The sequence below is a fragment of the Lagopus muta genome, chromosome 14, assembly GCF_023343835.1.
Source record: "Lagopus muta isolate bLagMut1 chromosome 14, bLagMut1 primary, whole genome shotgun sequence".
NCBI lineage: Eukaryota > Metazoa > Chordata > Aves > Galliformes > Phasianidae > Lagopus > Lagopus muta.
In genome coordinates this window covers 3782491-3809218 of record NC_064446.1, presented here as the reverse complement: position 1 = coordinate 3809218, position 26728 = coordinate 3782491, and the positions used below count along the sequence as shown (strand labels likewise).

General features: G+C 35.4%; 2 protein-coding genes across 6 annotated transcripts in view; one reads left to right on the top strand and one right to left on the bottom strand.

Annotated features, from left to right (window-relative positions):
* Positions 1-26728, top strand: part of DOCK2 (dedicator of cytokinesis 2) — a 153994-nt gene that overhangs the window by 61213 nt on the left and 66053 nt on the right. The gene's annotated exons all lie outside the window — the stretch shown is intronic.
* On the bottom strand, positions 1208-26361 carry INSYN2B (inhibitory synaptic factor family member 2B). 4 transcript variants are annotated; one of them, XM_048960180.1, is made up of 5 exons: positions 26080-26361; positions 8644-8785; positions 6645-8002; positions 4759-4833; positions 1208-1678 (listed from the first exon to the last, which is right to left on the bottom strand). In XM_048960180.1, exons 3-5 carry the CDS (start codon positions 7982-7984, stop codon positions 1492-1494), a joined length of 1602 nt encoding a protein of 533 aa, XP_048816137.1. In that variant the 5' UTR covers positions 7985-8002; positions 8644-8785; positions 26080-26361; the 3' UTR covers positions 1208-1491. The 4 variants fall into 4 exon arrangements, with proteins under 4 accessions (XP_048816137.1, XP_048816138.1, XP_048816135.1 ...); XM_048960181.1 differs by having other exon boundaries at positions 8660-8785; XM_048960178.1 differs by adding an exon at positions 10773-10844 and having other exon boundaries at positions 6645-8785; positions 26080-26360.

Here is a 26728-nt window from a genome sequence, read left to right as displayed (position 1 = left end):
CTCTTATCTAATGAATTCTGGTGCCTACTACATCCACAAACCATTACTGACAAACTTTTCTGGCTCACTAAAGGCATATACTTTGCTCATAACATTTCATACAGCTTTCCCTTCAAAAGGCCTTTAAAGTAATAATAATTCTATGTCTGTCAATTCCATACTGATTGTCCTTAACATATTTTTAAAACTGTTGTCCTTTAGTATCATGATACTCATGATTAAGCCATGTGACATAGCATCACTGTAAATGAAGACTGGTTTTTTTAATCTTTGGTCTTTTCTGACAAATGTCTGGTTAACCCTAAGCACTGGAGAAACACCAGTGTACAAAAAGAATAGACGTTTTTAACTAATATTACAAGAACTAATAGTATATGGTATAAAAAAGGAGGATCTAGAGGTAAGACTGTTGAAAACCCTGGCATCGTTTGAACTGTTTAACCAGAGTTTAAGAAAAATTCTGCAGAACAGACAAATTTTTTTAATATTAACTAATCTACATTGTATTTAATAGGCCTTCATAAAGTCATTCACCCTCCTAAAACAAAAAAAAAAAAACAAACAAAGCCTTAGAATGTTTTGATTTAGCAATACAGATATTAAATGCATAGAGGTACAATTGGGAAGAATTAGGTGAGTGTTTTAGCAGTACAAAAGCAAAAGTGGCTATTCCTCTGTATTCATCAGGCCAAGGTGCACTGGGATAGAGCAAGATGTAATGAGTACAAGTCTGAACTTAGTAAAATCTAATCAGATGTTCTTTTCATTGTGGAGATGGACAAATGCTGGAAAACGCTGCCATTGGATGTTATGAATTCTCCATCACTGGAGATGCTTAAAACTAAAATAGATCTAATTGGACCTCATTTAGGAAAGAAATTAGATCTAGAATTACTATGATTTTTTTTTTTAAGATATACTTAACAAGAAGTCTATTAAATGACATACTTTGAAATAATTCCTTTTCAAATTGAACTGATATAAGAACAGAATAAAACTTGAACCTGAAATTCTTCATTATGGTTAAATTGTAGATGACAACAACCAATATATTTCACTGCAGATGTGAAATAATTGTAATTATCTCCTCTGAGGAGATTCCCCTGGACTTATACTTGATTATGCAGTCTGTTTAAAGGTCAGCGAAGTTCCTTTTCTTTAGTTTGTGTTGCTTAATATGAAATGAAGTCTGCAGGTTTGACTACCATTGTCTTGTCTTTTTTTTTTTTTTTTTTGAAACTTGAACAAAAATGTCTTTACAAAGAATGTGAGCATCACAGGAAAAGAAAAAAGAAGAAAACTTAAATTTCTTCTTCAGAAACAGTCCCTTCATGTGTCTTTATTCAGTGATATAATTCTTCTGATTTGATACTCAAATATTCTTTAGCGATTTCATAATAGTGTATTTTCAGTTCTGTGCTTCCAAACCTCTTTTTGCTCTACTGTCCTTTGAAATATAAAAATTGTTTCAGTTTAAGATCTGTAAGGAAGTCAAATCCACCAGAAGCATTTTTTTTTCACCTTTTTTGTTTTCTTTCTCAACTCCTTTTTCTCGTGGAGTGGATGATCAAATGACGGCTTCTGAGGCGAACCTGAAGCTGGATTTTGCTCTGCATGATCCAGCCTTTTCAAAATCTGTTGAAATCTTCCTTCTTGTTGTCTGAAGTCATATTCTACACTAGAAAAATGAAGAGATGTGAGCTAATAAATGAAAAATTCCCTTTTTCAATGCTTACTTCATTAGAACAGATAGTTTCTTCATTAGAACTTGTTTACTTTGAGGGTGACAGAAAAGTGGAACATGCTGCCCAGAGAAGTTGCGGCTTCCTTCTCTGGAGACACTCAAAACCCTTCTGGACACTTTCCTCTGCAACCTGGGACCTGTGTTAGCAGGGGGTAGGACTAGATCTCCAGAAGTCCATTCCAACCCCTATGATTCTGTGGCTCTGTTACAATGAGGCATTCAATATAAGAGCCTGGTTAAAATGCAGTGTATTTTGCTGCCTTGAATAAAGATCATCTATTAATATTTTCTGAAGAAATCCTCTTTCTTTACATGAGATAAGAACTCCAATATTGTTGATCTTTTAGTGCACTTCATTAAACATTCAGATTTCAATTCTGTTACCTAACTCAATCGTGTATCTGTCATGAATTCAAAACATTCACATATTAAATGTGAGAAGTTCATCCCCAGTAAGGACAAAAATATGTATGAAATAACCTAAATAAATAAGTCTTTGAAATAAATGAATTGAATTACTGAGGAAATAGGAAGTAGAACTCTACTCACAATGTCTGTATGGAAGCCCATAACTGTTACTGGTGTAGAATGAGAGTCAAGATGATAAGAGCAAATATATGCACAGAAAGTAAGGCTCAAAAGAATCAATGTGGAAAAGAGCATTTTGATGCAGTCAGTATAATTAAACAAACAAACAAAAAAGGAGTCAGCACTCTGTGCTTTTTCTTTATTATCTCCACATTTTCTAGGAAGGGAAATGAGATTTGTATCAGCTCTATCTGCAGTATAGATTTTTGCTGCAGGAGTGGAAAGCAAGAAGAAACTGACTTTTGTTTTATTTTTCATAATGCAAGCATTTTTGGAGGAAAAAAATATTATCAGATGCATCTGTTCAATTTTATCAGCTTTGGGCTAAAACACAGTACTATTCACTAGTCACAGGTCAGGAACACCAGAGAAGGAAATGTTATTTTATAAATCAAAAACTAAAACAAACAAAAAAAGGGAAAGCCTCTGTTCCTTTTTCCTTACCTGCTTTAAGGTTTCAGATTTGTTTTTTGGAGAAACTGTCTCTAGAGATCAATTCAGTCTCTATTTAATAACTTTCCTTGATTTTTGAGGTAACTGCTTGTTTTCAGTCCCACCTGTGTTTATTATAATAAAAACAGTAGTGTGATATGTACTAGATTGGAAGTCCCAAGGTACTGCACCTAACCCTGCTGATTAGGTAATAAAGGTAAACTTACAGTCTGGTCTAAATTTGCTTCTGCTGTAAGACTGAAAAGTTCTTCATTCCTTCAGTAACTCATGTAATCAACTCTTTAACAGGTACAGATTAGTATACTGACTGCCTCAGGCTGTGTATGATGAGGAAGATTCAGTGACACTAACACATCATTGTGCTGTATTTGAGTCACTACTGACTTAGGTTGCTGAAGAGCAGGAGAAGAGGGCACAAGGTGAAACATTTAGTTCTATATTCAAAGACAACAGTCATGCTGCAAATAGAAAAAATACATATATGGATTTTTTTAGGCTAAACAAAACCCATTACATGGATTTGTTTAAAATAAACCTGATAAACACAAATACTTCCTTCAAAATGTAATGAACATCGAATATTTGTTACTCAGAAACTTTTTTGTAGCTGCTTCTTACGAGACGTTTCTATGAGAATGGAAATGATTACATTTCCTTACTGTTTTATGTTTTGTCTCTTAAAACCAATAATTCTTCAAAGTGGGATCTGCGTTCTTGCTTCTGTTCTACTAAGTGGTGTTCTTTAAGCCTCCAGGCAATTTTAGCATTAAGAAGTATGTACTATCCCAAAAGACACGTCAGTGTTTAACTGTTTCTTCTGTTCTTCATATATTTGCACTTCTTACTCAAGATCTTTCCTGTATTGCAACTGTGTAAACTGAAAAGGCAGCATAAGAAGCATAGTTTATTCTCCTGCAGAGAGAAGGTATCCCGTGGTAAAGGGTTATTTCTATATGAATTCTACAGAATTTCCATGTAATGTGTGTTCCTGTAAAATCCAACAAAAAGTTGTTATCTTTTCATTTGAAGCGTAAAAAATAATATGGTAAATTTTGACTATACACACATCTTAACTTTTCATTCTCTTCAGTCTACAAAGTATGTCTGCACTGTGAGGAGTCTGGAATGGTGAAAGGTGGGCTCCCAGTCTGATTATGCTGCAATTGTTCAGCATTCTTTGAAGATTCCATGCAACATAATGGAATCAAATAGCTAAAGATTTGTATTCTGACTTATAATAGAGCTTGCATTGACTGGACAGTGTGTTTACCAATTGATTGAGGTCCTAGAAAATCCATTGCTGACAGGACCAGCTACTTGTGCAGTATTACAGAGAGTTTGTACTTCCTCGCTTTTTGCTAATGGGCAGAAAACCAAAGACTTTCTGTGCTAATATGAATGCAACACTTGGAATTGGTATAGTTTGCAGAACACACTAAGTTCGTCAGAGTACAAATTCATGCTGTAGTTAAAGTAATTTAGACTCAAAGTGCCTGTTTCAAAATAATAATAAATAAGCCTTTGCTGAAGTAAGAAGGGGGACGTGTTCATTGTTCTGCGTTACACAGACAAGAACTGGTGCATAATGGTATTTGGAGAATGTTCTGCTTTTGTTTTCCAAGATCCAAATTTATGACAAATTTTATCTCAAAAAATCTAACACATACACAGAATTTCATAATCAGAAACAACTGCAAAGGTTTTCAAAGCATGATAATACTAGTAATGCTGTGAAACCTTGATGGAAGTTTCTGTTTGAATTTCCAAAAGTACAGTATCTTCTTTTGATAACACCAGTGCTAACTGTTCTTTACCTGGGAGAAAGGAAACAACAAAAGCTCCTTACATATTCCCTTTTCTTTTTTAAAAAACAGGGATGATGATATCAGACCTTTTACAGCTGTGAGCAGGACATAGCATTGTACATTTGTGAGAGATATACAGTCAGTGGAAAACTGTGCAAGGCATGGTACCTGTAGATTATACATGCGGTGTTCTGACACATGCTGCAGTTGTTGAGGTCTTGACCGGTGTGGTAGAAGTTGCGCCTGTAACAAACAGTTGTTCATGTAATGTGTATTTGTAAGTACACTGACATACTTCTATGATAAAATATTTCCAGGCAGTAACAAATCTTCAAGCATTCTTTGAAAATAGCTTTTTGCCTTTTTTTTCTTGTAAGAAAATTTTGACATACGTGATTGTCACCACAGTCTGTCGTATCCTGCTAAGTTTTTGAACAGCCACACAAACCTGTTCTACCCACATGAAAATGTGTGCAAAGACCTGGGTTTTCATCAAGTGGGTGAGTCATTGTCATGTTCTGGACTCTTACGTGCAATTGAACCTGCACAAATATCTCAAGGCAGCCCTTCTGTCATGTTGCAGACACAAATAAGCTTGCCAGGTGTATTCCTTAGTTGTAGTCAGGAAATACTATTGATACACGTGACACAATGCTAACATTAGGGATCCGGTTTTATGCACAACCAGTTGTGCACAAATGATTTACTTTATGTGTCTGAGTGCCGCTGTTTTATGCAGTATATGAGATGTTGTGGGAAAAATTAATTCCATCCCATCCAGGCACAGCATACTAAACCAGCTACGTTGTGTCTAAAACTATATGTGCAATAACCTAGACTGCACACTGTTTTATTGAAAAAGCAAACAAAATTCTTGTTTGCTTGTTTCTTTGAAAGATCCACTGGCTGTTTTGTTTTTCTTCCCGAAAATAAAAATTCTTTGATGGAAATACTACATTATCATGAAAGACAACTTTAAAATGCATCTAGGATACATTTACTGTAAGCTGAAATTGTTGTTAATAGTTTGAAGAACATTAATAGTGTATTTTTAATATGTAACTTGACCACAGAAATATTTAATATAGTACTTTGTCATGTGAATATATCTGCTTCCTGAGTGTTCTGACATGAGTTGTGTGGGTAGTATGGATATTACTTATAATTCATGAATACGTTACATAAATACTCGTTGTGGCTTTGGCTAATAGATAGGAGACTGTTCACTAAAACTGAATACAGATCATGCATTCTTACTGATACTGCAGAAAGCAGTCATTCTAAAATATGAGACTCGTAAGAGTCTTGCTAACAATCTTCATATGCTCCATGTTCATAGCTTTAATAACTTTTAAGCCCTCACCTTCACTTCCTGCAAAGATTTCTTGACACACTGAAGGTTAAATTAATAAAATTAATTTAAAAAATTAATGTGGTCTTTTGCCTTTTTCAATTCTAAAGGCTTTCCCCTTAAGTGGATATGTTGTAAGTGATATAATGAAACATAACCAACAACATAGTCCCAACAATGAAAGCCTGCAGATGTTGTGCACTGGCCACTAATTTTTTTGCTTGCTCACTAAAGCAGAATTAATATTGAACAGAAGCATGGTTTTGCTGATATGAACTGTTTCAGCAATGGTCTGTTTTGGCACTAAATGCATATCCGACCTTGACAGAGAAAGCTGACTTGCCGTAGATTTGTTATATTACTTGGTACATTAGACTGTTGGGTTTTTGTTGTTCAGCTGCAGAGAGATGTTAGCTAGATGGAGACTGTCAGCTGTGTGCTGGCATTGTACCTGATAACATAAATCTAAATAACATGGAGTGCTAATAAACTTCCGCTCAGTTTACTAAAGGCAGTGATAATTAAAGCCAACCTATAGAGAGACTTTTCTGTAAAGGCTCAAACTTCTCAAAAACTGAATGAGATTATTTCTGCAAACTCATCTTTGAGTATTTAACAGAAAAAATATAGTAGCAAAGGTTAAAAGAGCGATAACATCTGCTTCAGGTTTTTGATGAATTTGTGATATTAAAATGCACCGTACCCTTCACTGAGGGCTCTGGATTTTTCAAGGTCTTGAATTACATTCAAAAGGACTTTAATCTTCTCCTGGTTTGACAGCAAGGATTCCTCTACAGACTGCAGCTTGCCTTGTAGAGCACATAGTTCACCATGTGTCAAATGAATTTGATTTATTTCACTAATCTCTTTGTTGATGTGTGGTTTTATTTCATTCCTTGGCAGATAAGACTTCGTGTGAAATCCTTCTAAAGGGCCATTACAGTGGGAAACATCAGACAGAGTAGAATTTTTCTCAGTTTCAGTACTAACTGAAGAAACAGATTTTGATGCATTGCTGCTGGTCGATGACATTACTGTGTGATCATCATTTGTTACTGTCACACAGCTGGAATCTGTTTTATTCTCTACTGTCTGTAGATAGCTTCTGAGGAAACAAGGAGATGAACTTTGATTCGATGGAGGTGATAATGGAGTAGTTTCTTTACTGCTTGTGTCTTTGCTGACTACAAGCAACTCAGGATCACTGTTAGCTGTTTCACAAGAGTCAGAATGAGGATTACAATCATTGCCGTTAGTGGAATCACTTAGGCAAGGGTGTATTTTTTCAGGAATAGATGACAGCATGCTGGTTTCATTGTTTTCATTACTATTTATGATAGTAGAAGAATTAGAAGAATGCAGTAAATTATTTAAATTCATGGTTGTGTCTGATGCATCCATGGAAGTATCACTGTTTTGTGGAAAATTCACATGAATGTATTCAGGCACCTGTGTAGAAGCAGTTGTCTTTTCTGTTATTGAGGAATCATGGATTTGGATATGTCCATTTTTTTGTGCTTCTGGCAGTCTTTGACTTGACTGACCATCTGCTTTACTATTCCTGAATCCATCTTCCAAATGGCTACTTATTCTTAAGTAACAGAAGTCTGAAGACATAATGTCTTGTTCAGAAAGATTGTCATTTACTGGCATGCAGTCTTTAGTCTCACTTGGCATTTCTGTTAGTGATTTGCTTACCGGCAGCTTTTTTCTTCTAAAAACAGGGAAGTGTTTCCTGAGGCTAGGAGATGTTTGTATGGCAATATTCTGAAGCCCCTTCTGAGCCTTTGGAAAAGATGGAGGTTGTAACAAAAATTTGTGTTGTTGAGATATTTCTGTATTTTCAATCATTAATGCAATGTCTTGGGCAGGATTATTATCCAGATCAGTGACATCCACTGTCTTTGTGTTGATACCATCATCCTTGAAACGAACTTGCTGAGATTTGCTTCTGCGGTGATGTGGCTGCCTCATAAAATCAAATGAATCCAGACTGTTTCTCTTCAGTAGCACCGGGCGCACTTTCATGTTTTGCTGGGCCATTGAATCACAATTTAAAGTCTGCAAGTAATGGGTCGCAAAGAAGCACATTACATTTGTCATTTGAACTCTGTCATATGATTGTATACTTTAGATTCAAATGAACACCTTGCAAATGAACAAGATAAGCATTTCATTCTTCTTGTTCTTTTTCAAATTTAGTTGCTCATTAGATTAAACACTAAGGTAAAGATATTATATATAAAATGTAAAGAAAGATTTATTGTAGCTGGAAAATGCAGAAAGTCTTCTGAAGCAAACACGATTCTTCATTTTACAGAATTGCAATAGACAGCTATGCTTACAGTTAACTCATTTAAAGGTCACATTGTGTCTTATGGCTTTCCCGATGGCTCTTAGTTGTCAGTCACCTCTCCATTATAGCAATCCAGCTTTTTTTTTCATATGACAGATTAGTCATACGTCTTAAATGCGTCCTGACTAAACAGACGTTGCAAATTCTGGGGGCACTTTCATTTCCAATGCATAGTTTTACTGATGAAAATTATATTAATTAATAACAAACTGAATTGCTTTCTTAAGAAAATTTTCCTCTTCAGCCGTTTTTCCTGTTGAAAGTTAAACTAACACTTCAAAATAATGTAGCCACTTGTGACCAGATAAAAACATAGCATCAAGCAGGGTTCAGTAAGAAGCATTACTATGTGTAATCGTTACTTCAGTTCTTGCAAACAGGCCAACTGTATCCGAGGTACTGTGTCATCTGGGAAAGTCTTGTAAATACTTTGGCATCAGAAGAGTGGTCCAATCTGAATAACCAGCAAATGCAGAATGACATATTTCCTGGAAGTAAAAAGACAACAATTGTAGATGAACAAATCACCAGATACGATCTTGTTCTACTGTCTCTAACAACTCAATCTCCTGTAGTTTTGTAACTTTGACAGCGAGATCTCTAGTAGAAACTGAAAGTTGTTATTTTTTTTTAATTTGGAGCACCTCATATGAAATGTCATAAAACAACCAAGAATGGATACAAAACACTGATGTTTCCTTCAATTCAGCTAGTCACACTATAATACACCAATGATACATGCTTCAGTGGCTGAAGGGATGCAGAGTATTGTTGTTTCCTTCTAAGAACGTGAGCCATGTGTTGATGTGTGGTGCATTATGGTATGAGAAATGCACATAAAGCAGCATTGCTAATGAATATGTGATGTATTAGTGCTGAAGTAAGAGAATATAAAGGCACCAACTGTAAAAGCTATCTTGCACTTTTCAATCTGTGTGCAGACACTTTCACATGTAGCTGGCAATCACATAGGCCATGAGGAATCTTGTTACTTGAATATTTTTTGCGATATTTTGATAGAATTTTGCTGGCGACCTATTGTTACAAATGTAGACTCATGATGGCCCCCTGAACTAGAACATACAGGTATATCACATATTGTCTTGATCAAAATAGTGTGCTGTATTTTTTTTAGTCAGCACTTTTTCATTCCAGCTGTTGCTGATTCTCACCAAAATCATCTGTGCTATGGACTTGCTTTCAAATGTTCTCCTCCACAGCATTTTGGGCTGAAATTCAGAATATGCAACAAACAATGATAGACTGTTAAGCTAGCTGTTGGAATAGAATAGAATTGGGCTAATAAAATAAATTTGTGCAAAATATGAGAAATATACCACAGGATTTCTAATAATCCAAAGAGATTTACTTTAGTGATTACAGAGATGCTTAATATTGTGACTAAATTCCCAGCATGAAATTATACTTGTGTTCAACTGGCAGTTTAATTACCTGTACTTTTATTGTCTTAGCCTAATGTTTTTTTTAAGCATTGCACAAACTTTACCATCTTTAATTTAGGGGACTTAATGAGCTGGATGTATTGGGAAAGGTATTTTGTCACAGTGTAATCAACAAATTCATGTAGCCCCACGTCATTTCAAGCAATATAATTTAAGCAAATTAATAATACAATACCATTCTATTATGAAGCTTTAGAAGAAAGTGAAAGTATCAGATGATTTCAGTGCAGAGACAAATGTCACAAAAGATATCAGTAAACAAATATGTACAGTAATACAAGTTATACTTTCATGATACCACGTACCTCAAATTGCTATGCTGCTTATTCAGTGTAAACAAGTTAAAACAATAAAAACATCAAGTTGTTACTGCAAACAAAGTTCAGTGCCAAGATCTGAATTCTCATATTGTTTACTAATTACTGGAGCCTTTTTACAATTTTATTTGAGAATCTATCCAAATATTGCAGTAACATTCCCTATGTCCCACCACAGCTGCTCCAGGCAGATAGACTGCTTTAATGTGAGACTACTTTAATTCCCAATTAAAGTAATGGATGCCAGGTTTTCATGACTGACCTTGCATTCAGCCCTCCTATTCCTTCCCTTCTTCAGGCAGCTGCTCACAGATCTCAGGAAATGCCTTTGAATTGTTTGGTGGTTTTCTGTTTTTTTTTGTTGTTGTTGTTTTGGTTTGGTTTTGCTTTTTTTTTTTCCTGAATCACACAGTGGATTGCTTCCAATCTCCTCGTTCACTGGTTGCAGTTTGAGGGAAAAGTTAAATATTTTATCTGGTTTTTATATTCCTTCATTTATAGTTTGACACCTTAATTTTCCATTTTGCTTGACTTCTTTTTAAAAAATATTTTTTATTTCTTTTAATGACAGTGTGACAGTAGTATTCTACTTTAGTGTTTCTGGGAAAAGGAATCTTAACAGACTTTGTTAAGAAGCAAGTAAATCACTAGGTAAAAGCATTTTATGAGGGCAAGAAAACGATTAGTATAATCACCTTCCTTAATGAGCATCAGCACTTCAAACTTCCTTGTTCACTCTAGATTATTTTGCCACCTTGATGGTCCACCTACCAAAGATTAAACAGATGAATTTCAGCATTTCCAATGCAATGATACTTGATAGGGCTGTAGTGACTGAGTGACTTTGTCATATTTGATTTGGTTTTTTTAATCCTGTGTAAAACCTATTTTCTGTAATATGCTGCTAGAGGAATATTTTTGTTTGCTTCATCACGTTACTACATTAAAATTTCAGAGCTCGATGAAAAATACTTTATCCAAAGTATAATTAAAATTTTAAATCTAAAAGTACAAAACACAAGGGCTGCTCTGAATGTAATGTCTCCAGTTTTACTGTGTTGGTTGCACAGCAGTAGAGGTTGAACCGAACCCTCCTGCCAGTATTCCATTACATTGCGTTGCTGTGTGACGGAAGGCAGCAGAGGGGCAGTCTGAGACAGTAGTGTCTGACATGGGAGTCCATGTGAATCAAAGAGGTGAAACTGAATTCCTCCATGTGGAAAAAATGGTACCCACTGGCATTCATCAGTGTTTGTTGAACATTGGTAGAGACCAAGCAGTAGATGTGAGCACAGTGAGGAGGTGAGCAGTGTGTTTCAGCTGTTACAACTGTGGTTCATCTCCACAGGTGCAGATTTTTATGAGCACTGCACGCAGGCTCTTGTTCATCACTGGCAAAAATGCATAGCCAATGGTGGTGACTGTGTTGAAAAAGAATGTTTTGTAGGTGAGAATGTTCTCTATCAATTAATGTTACTGCATTATTTGGTGTATTTTCCATGGAAATAAATAGGAGGCATTACTTTTGGAGCAGCCTATGAATGTTAGTGGTTATTTAATTTTCCAAGTTCTTAATGTTGCTCCATTTTTTCTTTTTTTAGTATTCTCTCAAAGGTAACATCTAGGGCAACAGTTGTAGTAAGTCATTCAAGGATGAATTTTAATGAACGGATTTAATTTTTATTACATAAGAAACCCCAGTGGAGTTTATGGTGCTATTATTTTTTTAGCATTTTTATGTTCAGTAAGGGCAGAGACAAATTCATCACAGTCCAGTGGACTGCAGAATTATTTCTAATAGTTTCACCTCTGATTTAATGTCATTTTCACGTTTATAGAAGGCTCTTTTATAGTAGCATCAGGTTACCAGGAGATTTTGCAAGGCTAGAATAGAATAATAGAAGTCATTATGTGAACATCTTGTAGCAATCTCTGCAGATTATACAAGAAAAGAAAAAACAAACAAACAAAAAAAACCCACCTGTCAATTAATTTGAAAATAAATGCTGACCTCAGATATTTAAGTGTACTTTTTTCCCAGTTATGGACGCTGCAATATTTTGTAACCACAAAGAACTGTCATATCAGGTATTACAATGCCTGGTTCCAGCACTCAGGAACACTAATGCTCTTGTTACTTTTTGCATGTTCTCAGTGTCCCTTTTAGCACCACAGGCATTCTGGGAGTAAAAGAAATGTGCTTCATCTTTTTCTTGATGCGTTACTTTTCATCCTCTTCCTGTCTGAATCTTACCATCTTTTAGAAGGGAATTTCATAGGATTTTAGGAGATAGAATGCTTCAAGAATGCTTTCTTGAAGCATTTATGTGCTAAGATGTGAAAGTGTTCGTGTATATTCAGCTAGAGTTGTGACTTGCTCATGGCTTGATGAAAGGACCAACATTGAACAACATTGGTGTTTTATACAGAATACTTTATAGTATGTGTAAGAGACTTGTTCATTTGGATTGATCCTGTTATATTAGGATACTGGTGAAAACCTGCAGCTGCAAGTATGCGACAATACTGATCTTCATTAGAAGTGCTTTTCTTGGTGGATAAATATCTGGGAAAAGAATATTTGTTTTCTTTAGACGGATGCATCATATGTTTTATAGGATGGTTAAAATGAAGCAGTGGATTTTGATGTTTTAGGCAAAGAGATGTACCCTAATTATTTGCACACAATGCAAGTAGTTAGGGTACAAGCAGCACAAGGGGATGAACACTGGTTGGGACTTCTAACTACTAATAAATTAAACATATTAGTAATTTAAACCAGTGCGATTAATTTTTTTTCCTATGTGTTTTTTCATGGACTTGGATCAGCTTGAGTACTGACCCAAGCTGAAATACATCTCTTCAGGTATAAGCTGTTAGCCACCTAGCTATGTAGGGTGCTGTTCAAGTCCAGTGTTACAATTCTGTTGCAAAGTTTACTCCCGAATTTGCTGGAAGGTACAATTAGACATCTTCTGTCATGCCTGGGACCATTCATTAATAGTTTTGTTTGTTTGTTTGTTTTAAAAAAAGGACAAAATACAGATAAAAATGTGTAACACTTCACAGTTACCTGCCATAGGAATTACATTCCTTAAGGTAGTTTAAATATATTTAATAGTTACTAAAACTAATGGTGATAGTGAAATCAAATCCTAGCTGTATTAATTTGTTATCGTTGTACTGCAAATTTCTCAGCTAAGCCATTCCTTCAGATAGGGGGATCTTTGGTTTGTTAACTTCACTATTTTGTTTGATCTTCTGAAAGACTTTAGTGATGCTTTCAGGTTGTTCAAGGATCTATTTGCTTTCCGTTCCTTAAGCAAAATGCTTGACTTGATCTTTTAGCAGAGTAATTTGTGAAATTAGCAAGGGGCCAAAAAAAAAAAAAAAAGGCTTATACTGATTGGAATTTATTTCTCTTTGGTCAGATGGAGAGAGGAAATGGTGGACAAGCGCTGTTGTCAGGAGGTGTCTCTAACATCAGTACAAATTCTGGGAGTTTCATAGAAGTTTCTTAAAAACTATAAAGAAAGTAGGACTGAGAATTTTAGTGAAAGCTGAAGAACGTTTGTGGCCTCCTTTTGTGTGGCTGTGCTTGATAGCTTCGCTTTTGGAAATCACACGTAGAAAGCCACAACATCAGCATTTTCAGAAAAGCCTCTGAACCCTGCAAACTACAGCTAAAGGCAACTTCTGTTTCCTTGATGTGGCCTCTCTAAATATAGTGATTCTATGTTTCTGCAGTGATTTTATTCACAATATATCAATTAATTTAATGTTTTAAAAGTTACCCATATTTATTCTGTTAGAGCTTCAGTCTTAATTCCAAAACGGCAGAATTCTGAAATGACCACTTTTTAATGTTCAGGAGATTTTTAGTCTTATTTCGACCATTTAGAAACTGTGCAGTGATTTTCTCTGCTTTTCAAGCCTACAAAATAAGCAGTACCTAGTTTTTTCAGCATATACTGAATCGAGGAAGTCACCACCTTTAAGCACAGATGTTAATGTGAAATATCCCTGTCTCATTATTCTCCAGTCACCATTTTTCCTTCAAATTGCAAATGTTCAAAAGCTGCTGAGGAAATTAGTCTCAAGTGAGGCTTAATTTCCTTCTTTTATGGTGTTAATATTCAAAGACAGCATGTGGAAAACAAATATTTGTTGCTTGCAAAAATTATACATGACCAGGACAGTCTGTCATGCAGTAACTTCGTATGCAGATCTTAATGCTTTCACAACATTTGCTTGCAGTATCTCATTGGGATTGAAACAAAAGAATTATCTTGAAATTCTAAATTGAAATTGAAATTCTCTCCCCAAAAAGCCTTTAAGAATAGAAGTTTTAACAAATATTTTACATAGCTTCTTCCGTAAGAGAATGGATGAAGATGTACTTAGAGTATAGACAAACTGCAAGCAGGCTTGTGAGGGAAATATTTTCAACTGAAAATGTATGAAAGGTGCAGAGCCTACGAATTAAAAACAATTCCCCTGCAGTACGAAATTGCCTACTGTGATGAAATACAGGAAAAAGCTGACAGAAAGGAGGACACATGAAGCTGCTGAGAGCAATTTTTTAAATGACCTCTACATGTACAGGGATGTTCATCAGTCACAGCAAGGAGTCTTATTTCTTTGAGTCTTGCAGAATAAAGCAAAATGCTGTCCATGAAGGTGAATACATTTGTTACTGAGAGAGATGAAATAATTTGTGTAGCGTAGTTTTGTGTCTGGAGATCTCTCCAATGCATATGTTGTCTTGGGTAGTGTTTCATTATTTATTCTTTTTGATGAATACATAGGAAATCTAGTTCTGACCGTGAGCAATGCCACAGATCTCTGTTTGTATTCCTGTATGTGTGTAAAGGTTCCCTTCTGCAGTGGTTTCAGTAATGCTGAACAAACCGTACCTGAGCACCAAAGACCACATTTATTTATTTATTCAAATCCTGCTTGTAGGTTTTGTGAACCACCTAAAGTTGGGATCGGGACACACATAGAGAAGAATTTACTATAGATCAGTAATACGTGATGCAACAACTTTCTAACTTCAAAAAGAGAAGATTTTAGCAGTGGGAGAGATTATAGGATTTTGTCTCTGAGCAATAAAACAGCAAGGTTTGAAGATTACTTCAGACTGGTGAGACAAGGTAGGGAAGGTGCTATGGTATTTACCCTTGGGAGAAAAAAAATTGGTCTTGGCTGAGCAAGTTTTAGGAATACAAATGGGCCCTGGCTTGGCTATACTTTGCTTGAGATGACGTGATGCCCTTCTGCATGAAGTGTTAAAGATGCAGTGAAAAATAAAAACAGTGAGGATTTTCATTTATTTATTAACATAATTTTGAGAACTACGCTACTTGAAATTCTGTTATTTTACTTAAAAAAACAAAACTAAACATGAAACCTACCTCGTCAGAATACATGAGTTGATAGAGCCCATTGGTGTTTGGGAACAAAAGGTTTTATAGATTATAAAAAACACAGATTTCATAGATTATAAAAAGCTCTTTTGGAACGTTAGTGGTTGTCAATTCAAAATTTACAGTAGGGAGATTATCTAAACAAACTTTTACTGATTACAAATGAATAAATTCAGTCCTACATAAACAGCTTAGAAGCCCTTTTTTTTTTTTTTTTTTTTTTTTTTGGCAGTGTTTACAGAGGTAGCTGTACTTAAAACTGGGAAATTTTTCTTGAGGAAATGCTTGAGTGCTTACAGGGAGATGGAAGTTATCCAGTGTGACAGGTTGGTGAGTTGGAAAGCACCCAAATAGCTGGTTCATATCATAAAATTTCACTGCTTTTTCGTGTATAAATATGGTATTCTACTATTTTCTTGTTCATTGAAAAAATATTTGGAAGTACTTTCTGATTGTGTAAAAGTGTAGACATACATGTTACACCTTAAATTACTGTACATTTACATCCAGGCTTTACAGAACACCAACATATGCGTATCTGTAGATATAGATATATAGATAGCCTGTGCGTAGGTAGACATGCAGTCAGAGATTATTGCTTTGCAGGCCTCAATGCTTTGATTAGAACCACTCTAATTAATAACGTTTATCTCTTACCCTTCTCCTTCAGTGGGTAGGTTTAACAAGTAAGCCAGCAACTAAACTTAATGTATCTCCTGAGCAGCAATCTAAACCTACATTTAAAGGGTCACAGTTTGCCTTCTCGCTACCACATTTCCTGCAGATTTTCATGAGCACTGCACGCAGGCTCTTGTTCATCACTGGCAAAAATGCATAGCCAACGGTGGTGACTGTGTTGAAAAAGAACATTTTGTAGGTGAGAATGTTCTCTATCAATTAATGTTACTGCATTCTTTGTTGCATTTTCCAAGGAAATAAATAGGAGGCATTACTACTGGTTTACTTTTTGACGTATGTATATAATGCATATTGAATACAAGACTTTGGCACCTTTCTCCTGATATCCAGTACCTTAATTGATACTTCTGAGGTCTTGTTGTTCTTTCAAATATCAGTTTCTCATGTATTACCAAATGATTTTCTCTGTATCACCTGTGGTTTCTGTAGTATTTTTAATTTCCCTGCCATTCTAGTGTGTGTTGTTTCAACTAGTGGAGTGTCAAACAAAAGACAGCAATATCTTCCAAAGTCATATGTTTGTCTGAATTTCTGAGCTTGTTTTATTCAAAACTTTATTTCCTAAGGTTAACATTCCTTCATTTCTGTTCTGAACTTCTTCTTATAAAGTGTCTACAACACTTGTTTACTTAGTCTACAACTTTTCTAGACAGAGGAAGAGTAAACCCAGTCCATCTCAAGTGTCTAATGCTGGTTCAGTAACACAGTCCCTTCCCATCATTCCTCTGGATTTTATTTTTTTTTACTATCCTCAGAGCAACAAAAATTGATGAACTTCTTACAGTAGATTACTTCATTAAGAAAATCGTGCTTCTTCAGAGTGCTTGTTCCACACTGATCTTTTCAGGGATTCATTTAATGTGAGAATCTTGTGTTACACAGAGATCTGTATCATCCTAGAACTGAGTTGGAAGTGTCCCTTAAATGCTATCTAGCCCAACTCCCCTGCAGTGCACTGGGACACCTACAGCTCCATCCAGTTTCTCAGAGCTCCGTCCAGCCTGACTTTGAATCCACCACACTTGTGGGCAACCTGTTCCAATGTCTCATCTCCCTTTCTGTAAAAAATGTCTTCCTTATATCCAGTCTAAATCTCTCCTCTTTTAGTTTGAAACCATTTCCCCTCATGCAGTTGCAACAGACCGTGCTAAAGAATCTGTCCTTTCTTACAGCCCACCTTTAGCATGTTTGCATGTTGCTGTAGCATGCAGTGGTAACTTTTAAAATGGCTCAACGCGTAGTTGGTAAATGTTCACTGAAAGTCCAGCTGCATAGGGGCAGATAAACAACAACTCAGATTGCTGTTGCAGAGTATATCCGTTCAGTTTAACTTTGGCAATATTTATTTAAATTTGAATTCTTCTTTGCACACTGAGAGTAGGCATCTCTTGGTTTAAGTCTTGCTGACTTGGACAAACAGAAACCATTATTTCCTTAATGGGATTATTTTTATCTTGATGCATGTAAAGCTCCTTTTACAAAAAAGAAACATGACCTCTGTCCCACCTGTATATACTGAATATGATTTCTTCTGTGTTTATTTATGAGCTGCAGAATCTTTAGGTAGGAATATATATGGTTAAAACTAAAATTCAAATAGTAGGAAAATAGTATTGCATATTAGGTTAAATTTCAGTTAATTAATGGTTATGAGAGTGATTGTGTGCCCTTGAGAAAAAATAAACATGCAGAATGCAGTAAAGCAAAGTATGTAACAAAAAAAAAAAAAAAGCCTCCTTCTATGAAAACTTCATGGAATTGTCATTGCTGTGCTTCAGGATTTTGAAAGACCATAACGAAATTGTATGTCTCTACTATGTATAATGAACTTTACATATGTGGGATGCATGCACGAAATCTGAATTTGAGGGAAGACTATTTCTAACCTAAATCATTTAAAAAGAGAAGGAAGTTGCTGGTCTTCTGCACTTAATTGTTTCTGTCATTACAGAATTTTTTTTACCTTCGGTGAACCATATGGAAGAGACAACTGTCACATACATATTAAACATCCTGCATATGTTGGGAGATGGCAAAAGAAAAAAAGCATGCAGGTTCTTGCTTAAACACATTCTCCCATGATTCTGGGGTTCCTATGAAAGAATGTGAACCTGTGCAGAAAGCTTGTGTCTCATCGTGATAACACATCTGGAATTTAAAATCTGCATCTTGAGGCTTTTTTACCTCCACTTGTGCAGGCTAGTGGGTGACATCAGAAATGCAAATGACGGTACGTTTTGATCTCATTAGTTGCAGTTTTTAAGTACCAGGCTAAATATACCTTGCTGTAGATCTTTCTAACCTTCTGGTTCTGAAAAGTATTTCAGTGTGAGGGAATTGAGTTATGGCAGGTTAGAGACTGGATTACCAGAAATTGGCTGACAGTTACTGCTGGAGGTATGGAAATTATACTGATTGACTTTGGCAGGTATATACAGAGAAGGGCATTTCCTGTTAGCCTCTCTATTATTTGATGAGAAAAGCTGCAGGTGGAGGACTCCTACGAAAATCTGGTATCAATTATGATCATGGCTGCTTTTCAGTATCAGAGGAATCTCTTCTCAAGTTTTATCCATCTTAGTGCAGCCTGCTAAAGCAATCTAGTGATCTGGAATGCCTTCTCTTTCAATTTTTGTGATATGAACAAGTGATATAAGTGTTGATGTGATTGTTAGCTGGGATTCATGTAAAACTTCTGTTTCGTTTCACTCCTGAAGTGAATAAGCTGAAATTATCTGATCTTGAGAGGAATCTGAGAGAACAGAGAGTAAGAGGGAAACCTTTCCTTATTGTCTGTATCTTCTATGAGTTATTTTACCTCAATGTAAATGTGAGGTAAATGTGACAATGTTGGCATATATGATGATGGATGCAGTTAAATAACAAGGAATACATAATAGAAAACTCGTTGATGTTCCTTATTTATTTGCCCCTTAGCAACTCCCTTTGGTTTTGCATTTGCAGATTTCAGTATCTATTCCATACTGTCCATTGTGTAGGCTTTCAGGAAAACTCTGAAGACAAATTTTTATAGTCATGCTTTCAGTTTTGTTCACCAGCTGGTACCTTCAGTTCTCTGTGATTTTATTCTGTCATTTTATAGCCCACTTCTGTCCTTTTTATTTTAATGTCCTATATATAGTTCAGTGTTGCTTGTGAGGTGTCCAGATTATGCAGTACAAGTGCCTTTAAAAATAAATTGTAGTTATTGCCTGGCTATCTTTTCTAAAGGTAGAGAGAAGTTGTTTTCCTGATTACTTAATATTTGTTAGGAGAAGATTTGAAAATAAAGCACTGCAGTTAATTATTTGCAGCCAGAAAGTACTGTAGCCTTGCAATTGCTCTGTATGCTTTCCAGCACACCCACTATTAAGAGCCCCAGGCGCTGAACGTAAGCTGTGCTGCAACTCAGTTTGCTGGAGGTATGAATTCTAAGTTAGAACATTATTGCCATGGGCAGCATTATTTCAAAATATTTATGGCTAAGTATTGTTAATTCTTCAAAGCAGTAGGGTGGCAAATCATTCAAATTCGGTCCCACTGGGGTAAGGCAAGAGGATGATTTGTTTATCACATTTTAATAAAATACTATTCTTTTATCCTTTGATTTCTGCTGACTCAGGTAAGGAGAGTTTTAAATTGTGTCAGTACTAACAATTTCTAAGTGTACAAAAATAAGTGCTTTGCCCCATGATATTTAGGAAAAAAATATGCTTATTTTTATTGGCAGCTTTTTAATTTGTGAATCCAGTAAGGTGAAAAAGGCACAAGTTGAACAGGGCTGGGCATTCGGCTGGAACCCAAAGGCTCTTAATGACTGAAGTGTGGAGGGTGACAAGTTGAAAAACATACTATGGAGGTGGATTTACAGTTTTTCTGTCTGCTGTGTAACTGTGATTGTGAACGAGGTGTGTGATGCGTTCAGTTCTGAATGTTGATAGTTTTTGCAAAATCTCTTAATATTAGTTTTAGAATGCTGACATAAATAGAGGGAGACTACAGTTAGAGGATCTTATTGAGGTACCAGAGAGCTCTAAAGCTGGGGCAGAAACTCAGTAACTATGGATCTTTCAGCATGCTATGTACTATTCATATAGAAACAAGAGGAAGAAAAGGTACAGCTGCATACTTTAGGAGATAAGTAGTAGGAGATATGTAGTAAGATAATGAGTTGTTTCTGGCGCATTTAACAAGATGATAAATTCTATAGGAAAATTAGTAAGAAGACATACAATGGCAGGAAGAGGGTGAGATACTTCAATATGTGTTTTTTGAAGGCAGCTAGAATCAAGCAGGCCTTGTGCCTAGTCTGTCTTCAAGTCCTTTAAGAGAGGAGAGCTGCAATCTGATTTTTTAAAACAGTCACAGAAGTGTAGATGAGCATTTTACTGTCTTCCTGATATTGCATCTCTGAGGTGACAGAACACGCAGGATATCAGTCACACTTTTATAATCTACTGATTGGTCACTAAAAGAGAGACTAAAACCTTTAAACACAAAGGTCTCTGAGTCTCGCTGAAGAAATTAACATGTAATTTCTCTGGGCAACAAAAGCAAATGTCCGAGTGATGTCAAGGGCAAAAACACTCATCTCAAACCACCGCAACTTCTTGGCCTTAAATCAGATAGCTTACATCTGCTTTTACAACTGGTATGAATGCAAATTTTGCTTTAGTTAACAAAGTTATTTTTAGAGAAGTTAATTACTGATAATCGTTTCTGTAGTAAATCTGCACTGCCCTGAGTTGTTGAGGCACCAGTTTGTCTTACAGTGTTGTTTTGAAATTCAGTCCTTTCTGAGGCTCACATTTTTAAGGTGTCCGGGAGCTGTGAAGATTGAAATATGCATACTCAAAAACTATATGGAAATAAGTGTTCTCAAAAATACCTTGTAGTCTGAAATGAGTTTTCCACATGGGAAGGCAGTAAACTTCAAAACAGACAGGAAGATACATACTTAGATACTTAGTAAAGTCTACAAATAAACTGAGAATCGTGTTCCTCATAGGATGGCAAATCCCTAAAAAGTAGTCTGTAAATTAATCACTTTAAGTAACTGTCTTAAAACCTCTTTCTCTGTGCTCTCCAAGACTCCTCTAAAGACAATACAGAACAGCCTATGCAGTGAGTATTTCACATGACTGTGGCATCGTCATTGAGTTTGAAAAGAAAAGAGCAGTCTGCATATTGACAGTGTAATATGGTCAGCCCTACTTTGGTGTTTCAGGAATGAAGAACATCTTTATTGTATTTTGTATCTCTGGGATGTCTTCCTGGGGGCTGTCATAGCATTGCCAGTAATTTAATAGCAGTTATTTCCTTTACTCCTTATGCCTTACAAGCAGTACATCACATTAGTGCCTCTGCAACAAGGTTATATTCACAAAATTATAGGCTTTTTTTTTTTTTTTTTTAATTTAAAATTATTACTTTATTTCCTCAGAAATAGCTTCAGGTGTAAATTCTATATCTTATATACCATGACAAATTTCAGTAGTTTACTTCTGAAACTGACGCTGGACATGATAGTATTAATTTGGAATTGCGTTTAGTGGAGGTGTAGGTTGCAGCAGTTCAAATCATAGCCCTCCTTTTGTACATTTTGTTAGGTATATACTGATGTTCCCACACGTTATTTATTGCAGCAACCAACCAGAGAAAAAAATCCTTGTAAAACTGTTCAGGAGACACATGCAGGTAATATCAGAGGCATAACAAATATGGAGATAAAGACAAATGTTCCTTCTTTAACAAAAACAATAAACACAATGGCATTATACCTCTTTCAATTTCTAATCTGGTTTTATTGCTAGTTTTACAAAGTTAAACTGGTTACAGAGTACCAGTTCAATGTTCTTAATTTGGACAGGGACAAATGACAATTAGAGCTGCCAAACCGTATGCTGCACTTTGACAGCAGCATACATATAAATATCAGGAATAGCACCAGGCTCCTCACTGCAGCAGTTTGACTTTATCTCCGTGTTTCAGCTGCTAAAAAAAAAAAAAGAAAAGGAGTAGCGTGGATTTTTTTTGCTAGTTATTAGTTAGCTATACCTAATGACAAAATAGCACTAGACTTTACAAAGGCAGGCTGTGATCTACCAAAAGGATTACTCCAAGCAGGAAAGGCAGTGCTGTTTTTAATCCCAGCCTAATAGAAACCTAAATATTGGTGACTGCTAATGTTTTGTGTACCTTGGGAAAACTAAGATTTTTTCTTCACCAGTAATGTATGCTGTTATACAGACTTCAAGTCTCTTTCCATTAATGGCTTCAGGATTGGATGTGATTCTCATGGACTTTTGATAAAAATTGTTGCCCTTGGGAAGCTCAAGTACATCTGTACTATTACTTAAATAGTAATGGTTAAAAAACCCACCTTATTTAATTGACAATAATATGTATTAGTGCATTTCTTAAACAATTTACTATTTATTAATTGTAATTATGTGCAAGTTTCTAGATTTGTTAATATAATGCATAGGTGTTGTTGGAGAGATATTTTCATGGAGCCTGATTTTCTCTGTAAGATTATTTTAAAGCAAGAGGCAAGTTTTTGAAGCTTCTATCATTGTTAAGGGTAACTTTTCTGATAAAGCCTTACTTTAACCATCCAAAACACATTGCAGTAGCATCATCTGTGATTATGCAGTTGAGCTTTTAAATTTAATTTTTCTGTTGTCTTATGTTCAGTTCAGCTGAAAGGGAACAAAATGAATTAAAGGGTGGCTGAGTTCTGGGAACAGATGAGCTGGCTCTATTCTGTTTTAAAGAAGTGAATCACCAGTTTAAGACATCTGTCTTCTCAAAATGTGTAGATTTAAAGTACATAGTTTAGAAATAAAAGATGTTATTGCTCTTTCTTTGCTTAACTTTTTGTACATGCAAGAATAAATTGCTTAATTCAAGCCATATCTTCTAGGCCTAGTTGTCAATCTCCACGGCAGACTGTGTGCTTTATTTTGTAGTGCTGTACAATTGGAAATACCCTGTTACTGGTTTGTTTTTTCCTGCTGTTACACTTCTAGAGGACTAGGTCCTGCACAGCACAGGCATTGCTTTTTTTGTTTCAGTCCTTTTACCAACTGCAAAAGGCCAACCAAACTTTAGTACAATAAATATTTTTCTGAATGTGAAAAAAACTTAATATTGCTCATCTTATACTTTGACAGCTTGTATTTGCATGTGTTTCAGATGTTTTTGTGGAATACTGTCTGGGAAAAGCAGTAAATTTTACAACCCTGTATTTTCAATACAGACATACTCATAGGATGAATCAATTACAGTCTTTATTCTAGCTATGGACTGTAGAAATTCTGGGTTGGATTTACAGAAACAAATTGCAGCTGCAGTGAAGGAACTGAATGGAATTAATGTTATTTTTGAATATTGTTGGGAAATCAACAAAATGTTTTTTAAAAAGAGTAAAAGCAAAATGCTGAAGGATGTATGTTCTAAAAACATCACGCTGCTGTCATGCCATAAAACTTCTCAGTGCTTTTATATATGTTTGAGAAAGTCCAATGCAATAACTTCAGAGCTGCCCTGATTGTCTAGCTTACTACTTATTGAAATCTTACAGAGCAGCTGCTGTTACTATTTCATTGTTTCATTCTTTGGCCATCAAAAGCGCTTGAATTATCAGAAATTATTCATGTTTACATTTTGTTTGCTTTTTAATGATGAGGGTTATGTCTTTGCACTGTGGCTCAGTGTTGGTAAGCATAAATATTACTCTAGTATGTGAAATCAGTGTCTTCCTTCATCATTGCAGAATTCCACCTACACAAAAATTACTCTGAGTAGCCACTGAAATACTCTTACATTAGTACTGAAGGGGAGCTTCATTCTATCATGTTTGTGTTGCTGTTTGTTTTCCTGGTGCATTTACTGTATTTATTCTTGTGGTGCTGGTATTATCTGAAGTTACTACGGCAACCTGTCACCATTTGCTATTATAAAGTATGCTGGGATTTAGTTGCTAGGTGTTGAAGTTTGTTGTCTTACTCATATGACCCTAATATTTTTCTGATGCTTCTTCTGTGCATGTTGCATCCACAGCTAATATTCACAAATTCACCTTAACAACCAATTTGTTACTTTAGCTAAACTTTTCCAGTGCTTATATTAAAGCAAGTCAGCATTGTAATTCATTAAGATTTGATGAATTTGATATAATAATGCTGCTGCTGCTGCTGCTTTTTTTTCCAGTGGGCAGGAAATTTGATTATTTCCTGAGACATTTTCTCCTGTGTCTTATTTTCATTTGACTTCTCATTTACTTTGCATTCCAGCTGGAAATGTTATTTATTTTCTGATCTATTTCTTTACTCGTATTTTTTCTTTAATGTTTTTTATGCTTTTTGAAAGCATATCAACCAATTTATTAATTCAAAATTAGAATTCAGTGCTGCTTCTGTTCATGAACTCTTTTATATCTAAATGTGTGTGAATGTTTCAAAATTGGAAAGTACAATATATTCCAGTGTCATTTCTGATAATTTTTCTTATTATTCTTAGTATTCTCTCATCAACAGAGTGTTTACTCAATTCTTTTTTTTTTTTTTTACACATTTGACCTAGTTTTAAGCAGCCTCTCTGCTTTAATTCCTTGGATAAATCCTAAACACAGCTGAAATGACTTTCTAGGCTTCTGCTTGAACTTCATCTTGTTTTGTTCAACCATTCAGTCCTTACACATAATACGTGATTTAATTAAATAAACTTTTAAATCCTCAACATTAGACTGTTGTTTCTGTAGGCTGTGCTTGATTCCAAATTTCTTCTATCTAGTGAGCTTGCAGTCTTCATTCAAAGTGTTGTAGGTAGTTACTGTGCAGAACTGAAAATAGCTTTTTTCAAGCAGTTCATGTTCTTTGCATATTTTATAGCAGGTACTTAAACAGCATGGGAGAATTTAAGAGCACAGAGATTTGCAGACTTGATCACAGCTCTCTATATTCCTAAATGAGGCTGTTTTCATGGTGAAGCTGAGAGAGCATGAATACTTGAATTATCCGAGGCTGCATCTGAGAAGTGAATGTTTATTGCTGGTGTTTCAGCTTCAGAAGGGGAGGGGCATGCATTTAACCTATGAAGGAGCAGGCAATTAATTTCTAATAGCTGAGAGTGTGGGCAAGAAAAATATTAGAGATTAATTTGGCATATTTTTGTGCTTTACAGACGTCTGGAAATGATGGAATAAGTTTTAGTAGCAAACCAGCTGTCACCTTTTTATTTATAACGTAGCATTAAGTCACACTGATATGAATTTGACAGGTGGGGGCAAAGCACCTGTATAGTAATGTGCTATCTTTGTTTCTGGCTTTTTTTAGTAATCAAAACATATGATCTATTAATTATAAAATGACAATACATGATGATTAAGATTAGGCATTTGTGCTGTAGCATAATAACAGATATAGCTAGACATATTTTAGAAGTTGGTTACAAGAGCAACGCAAAATAACCTTCTTAATGTCTTTAAGCCTTTAAGCAACATAATGGATCTATTCAAGGCTTGTATAGAAATTCTACTTATTTCAATAAATGATTATTTAATAAGAGTATAGAAAAGCATTTTGTGGCGTAAGTTTAATAAAAATAAAGGTTGTTTTAAATGTACAGTATTCTCTAACTTCTGCCAGGTTTTTTGTTTTTGTTTTTTTTTTCCAAAATCAAGACATCAGAAAGAAGAAAATAACAGTTTCATTACTGCATCCTTTGTAATTCATTATTATTTCCTCTTACAAATTTAACATCACAGGAAACATTTTTCTGATTCACAACTGTTAAAGTGAACTTCTACTGCAGGAAAATCAGCATTTCTTTTTAAAAAAGCATCAGTACCCGAGAACACACGATGCCTTACCTGAAAGCTTTGAGTGTACCCACAGGAAATGTCTTCTTAGTCTTACAAAGTAGATAAGCCTCTCACTAGCTCTAATGTTACTCCAAAATAAGCTATAATAGGTCTTTTATATTGCAATTGTCACTGTTTATATGCAAGAAGTGTACTAGATCTGCTCACGCAGGAATAAATAAATAAAAAAAAAGGCAGTGCAAACTGAACAGCAGCTAACATGAAAGTAAAAGACCTCTAGTGGCCATAACCTGAAGTTAAAGGAGGTTTCCCTTTAGTAGACAAAATGGTTGTGGACAGCAGTCTGCATGTTTGGTACTTTGGTAATGTATGTATTTGTTGACTTTCTGACACAGCAGAAGTGTAAAGCGAAGCAGAGTTCAACAGAGAATCTGAAGGACAAATGAGCACAGAGGGACTGTGGGGAGTCACTTCTGACACTTCTAAGCCTGCATGATGAAAAGAATCAAAGTGAAATCAATCTAGAAAACTATTTTGCATGCTCACTTCCTCCAAATCCTCTTACTTTAATAGAATCAAGGCATTTAAGCAGATTCACTCCTAAAACAGTAATGAAGAAAATTAAAAGGTATCAGTAAAGAGGATTCTTCACTGTCTTAAAGGAAAACTAACAATAATTAAGCATGCTATTACTGAG

Bases quoted from the DNA above. Each gene is read 5' to 3' on its own strand.
- INSYN2B (XM_048960178.1), bottom strand. From the start codon at position 8,044: ATGACAAATGTAATGTGCTTCTTTGCGACCCATTACTTGCAGACTTTA. The intron at 4,834-6,644 runs GTACGGTGCATT...TGTTTGTTACAG, and splicing joins TCCAGAGCCCTCAGTGAAGG to GCGCAACTTCTACCACACCG. The intron at 1,679-4,758 runs GTACCATGCCTT...TCATTTTTCTAG, and splicing joins ACCGCATGTATAATCTACAG to TGTAGAATATGACTTCAGAC.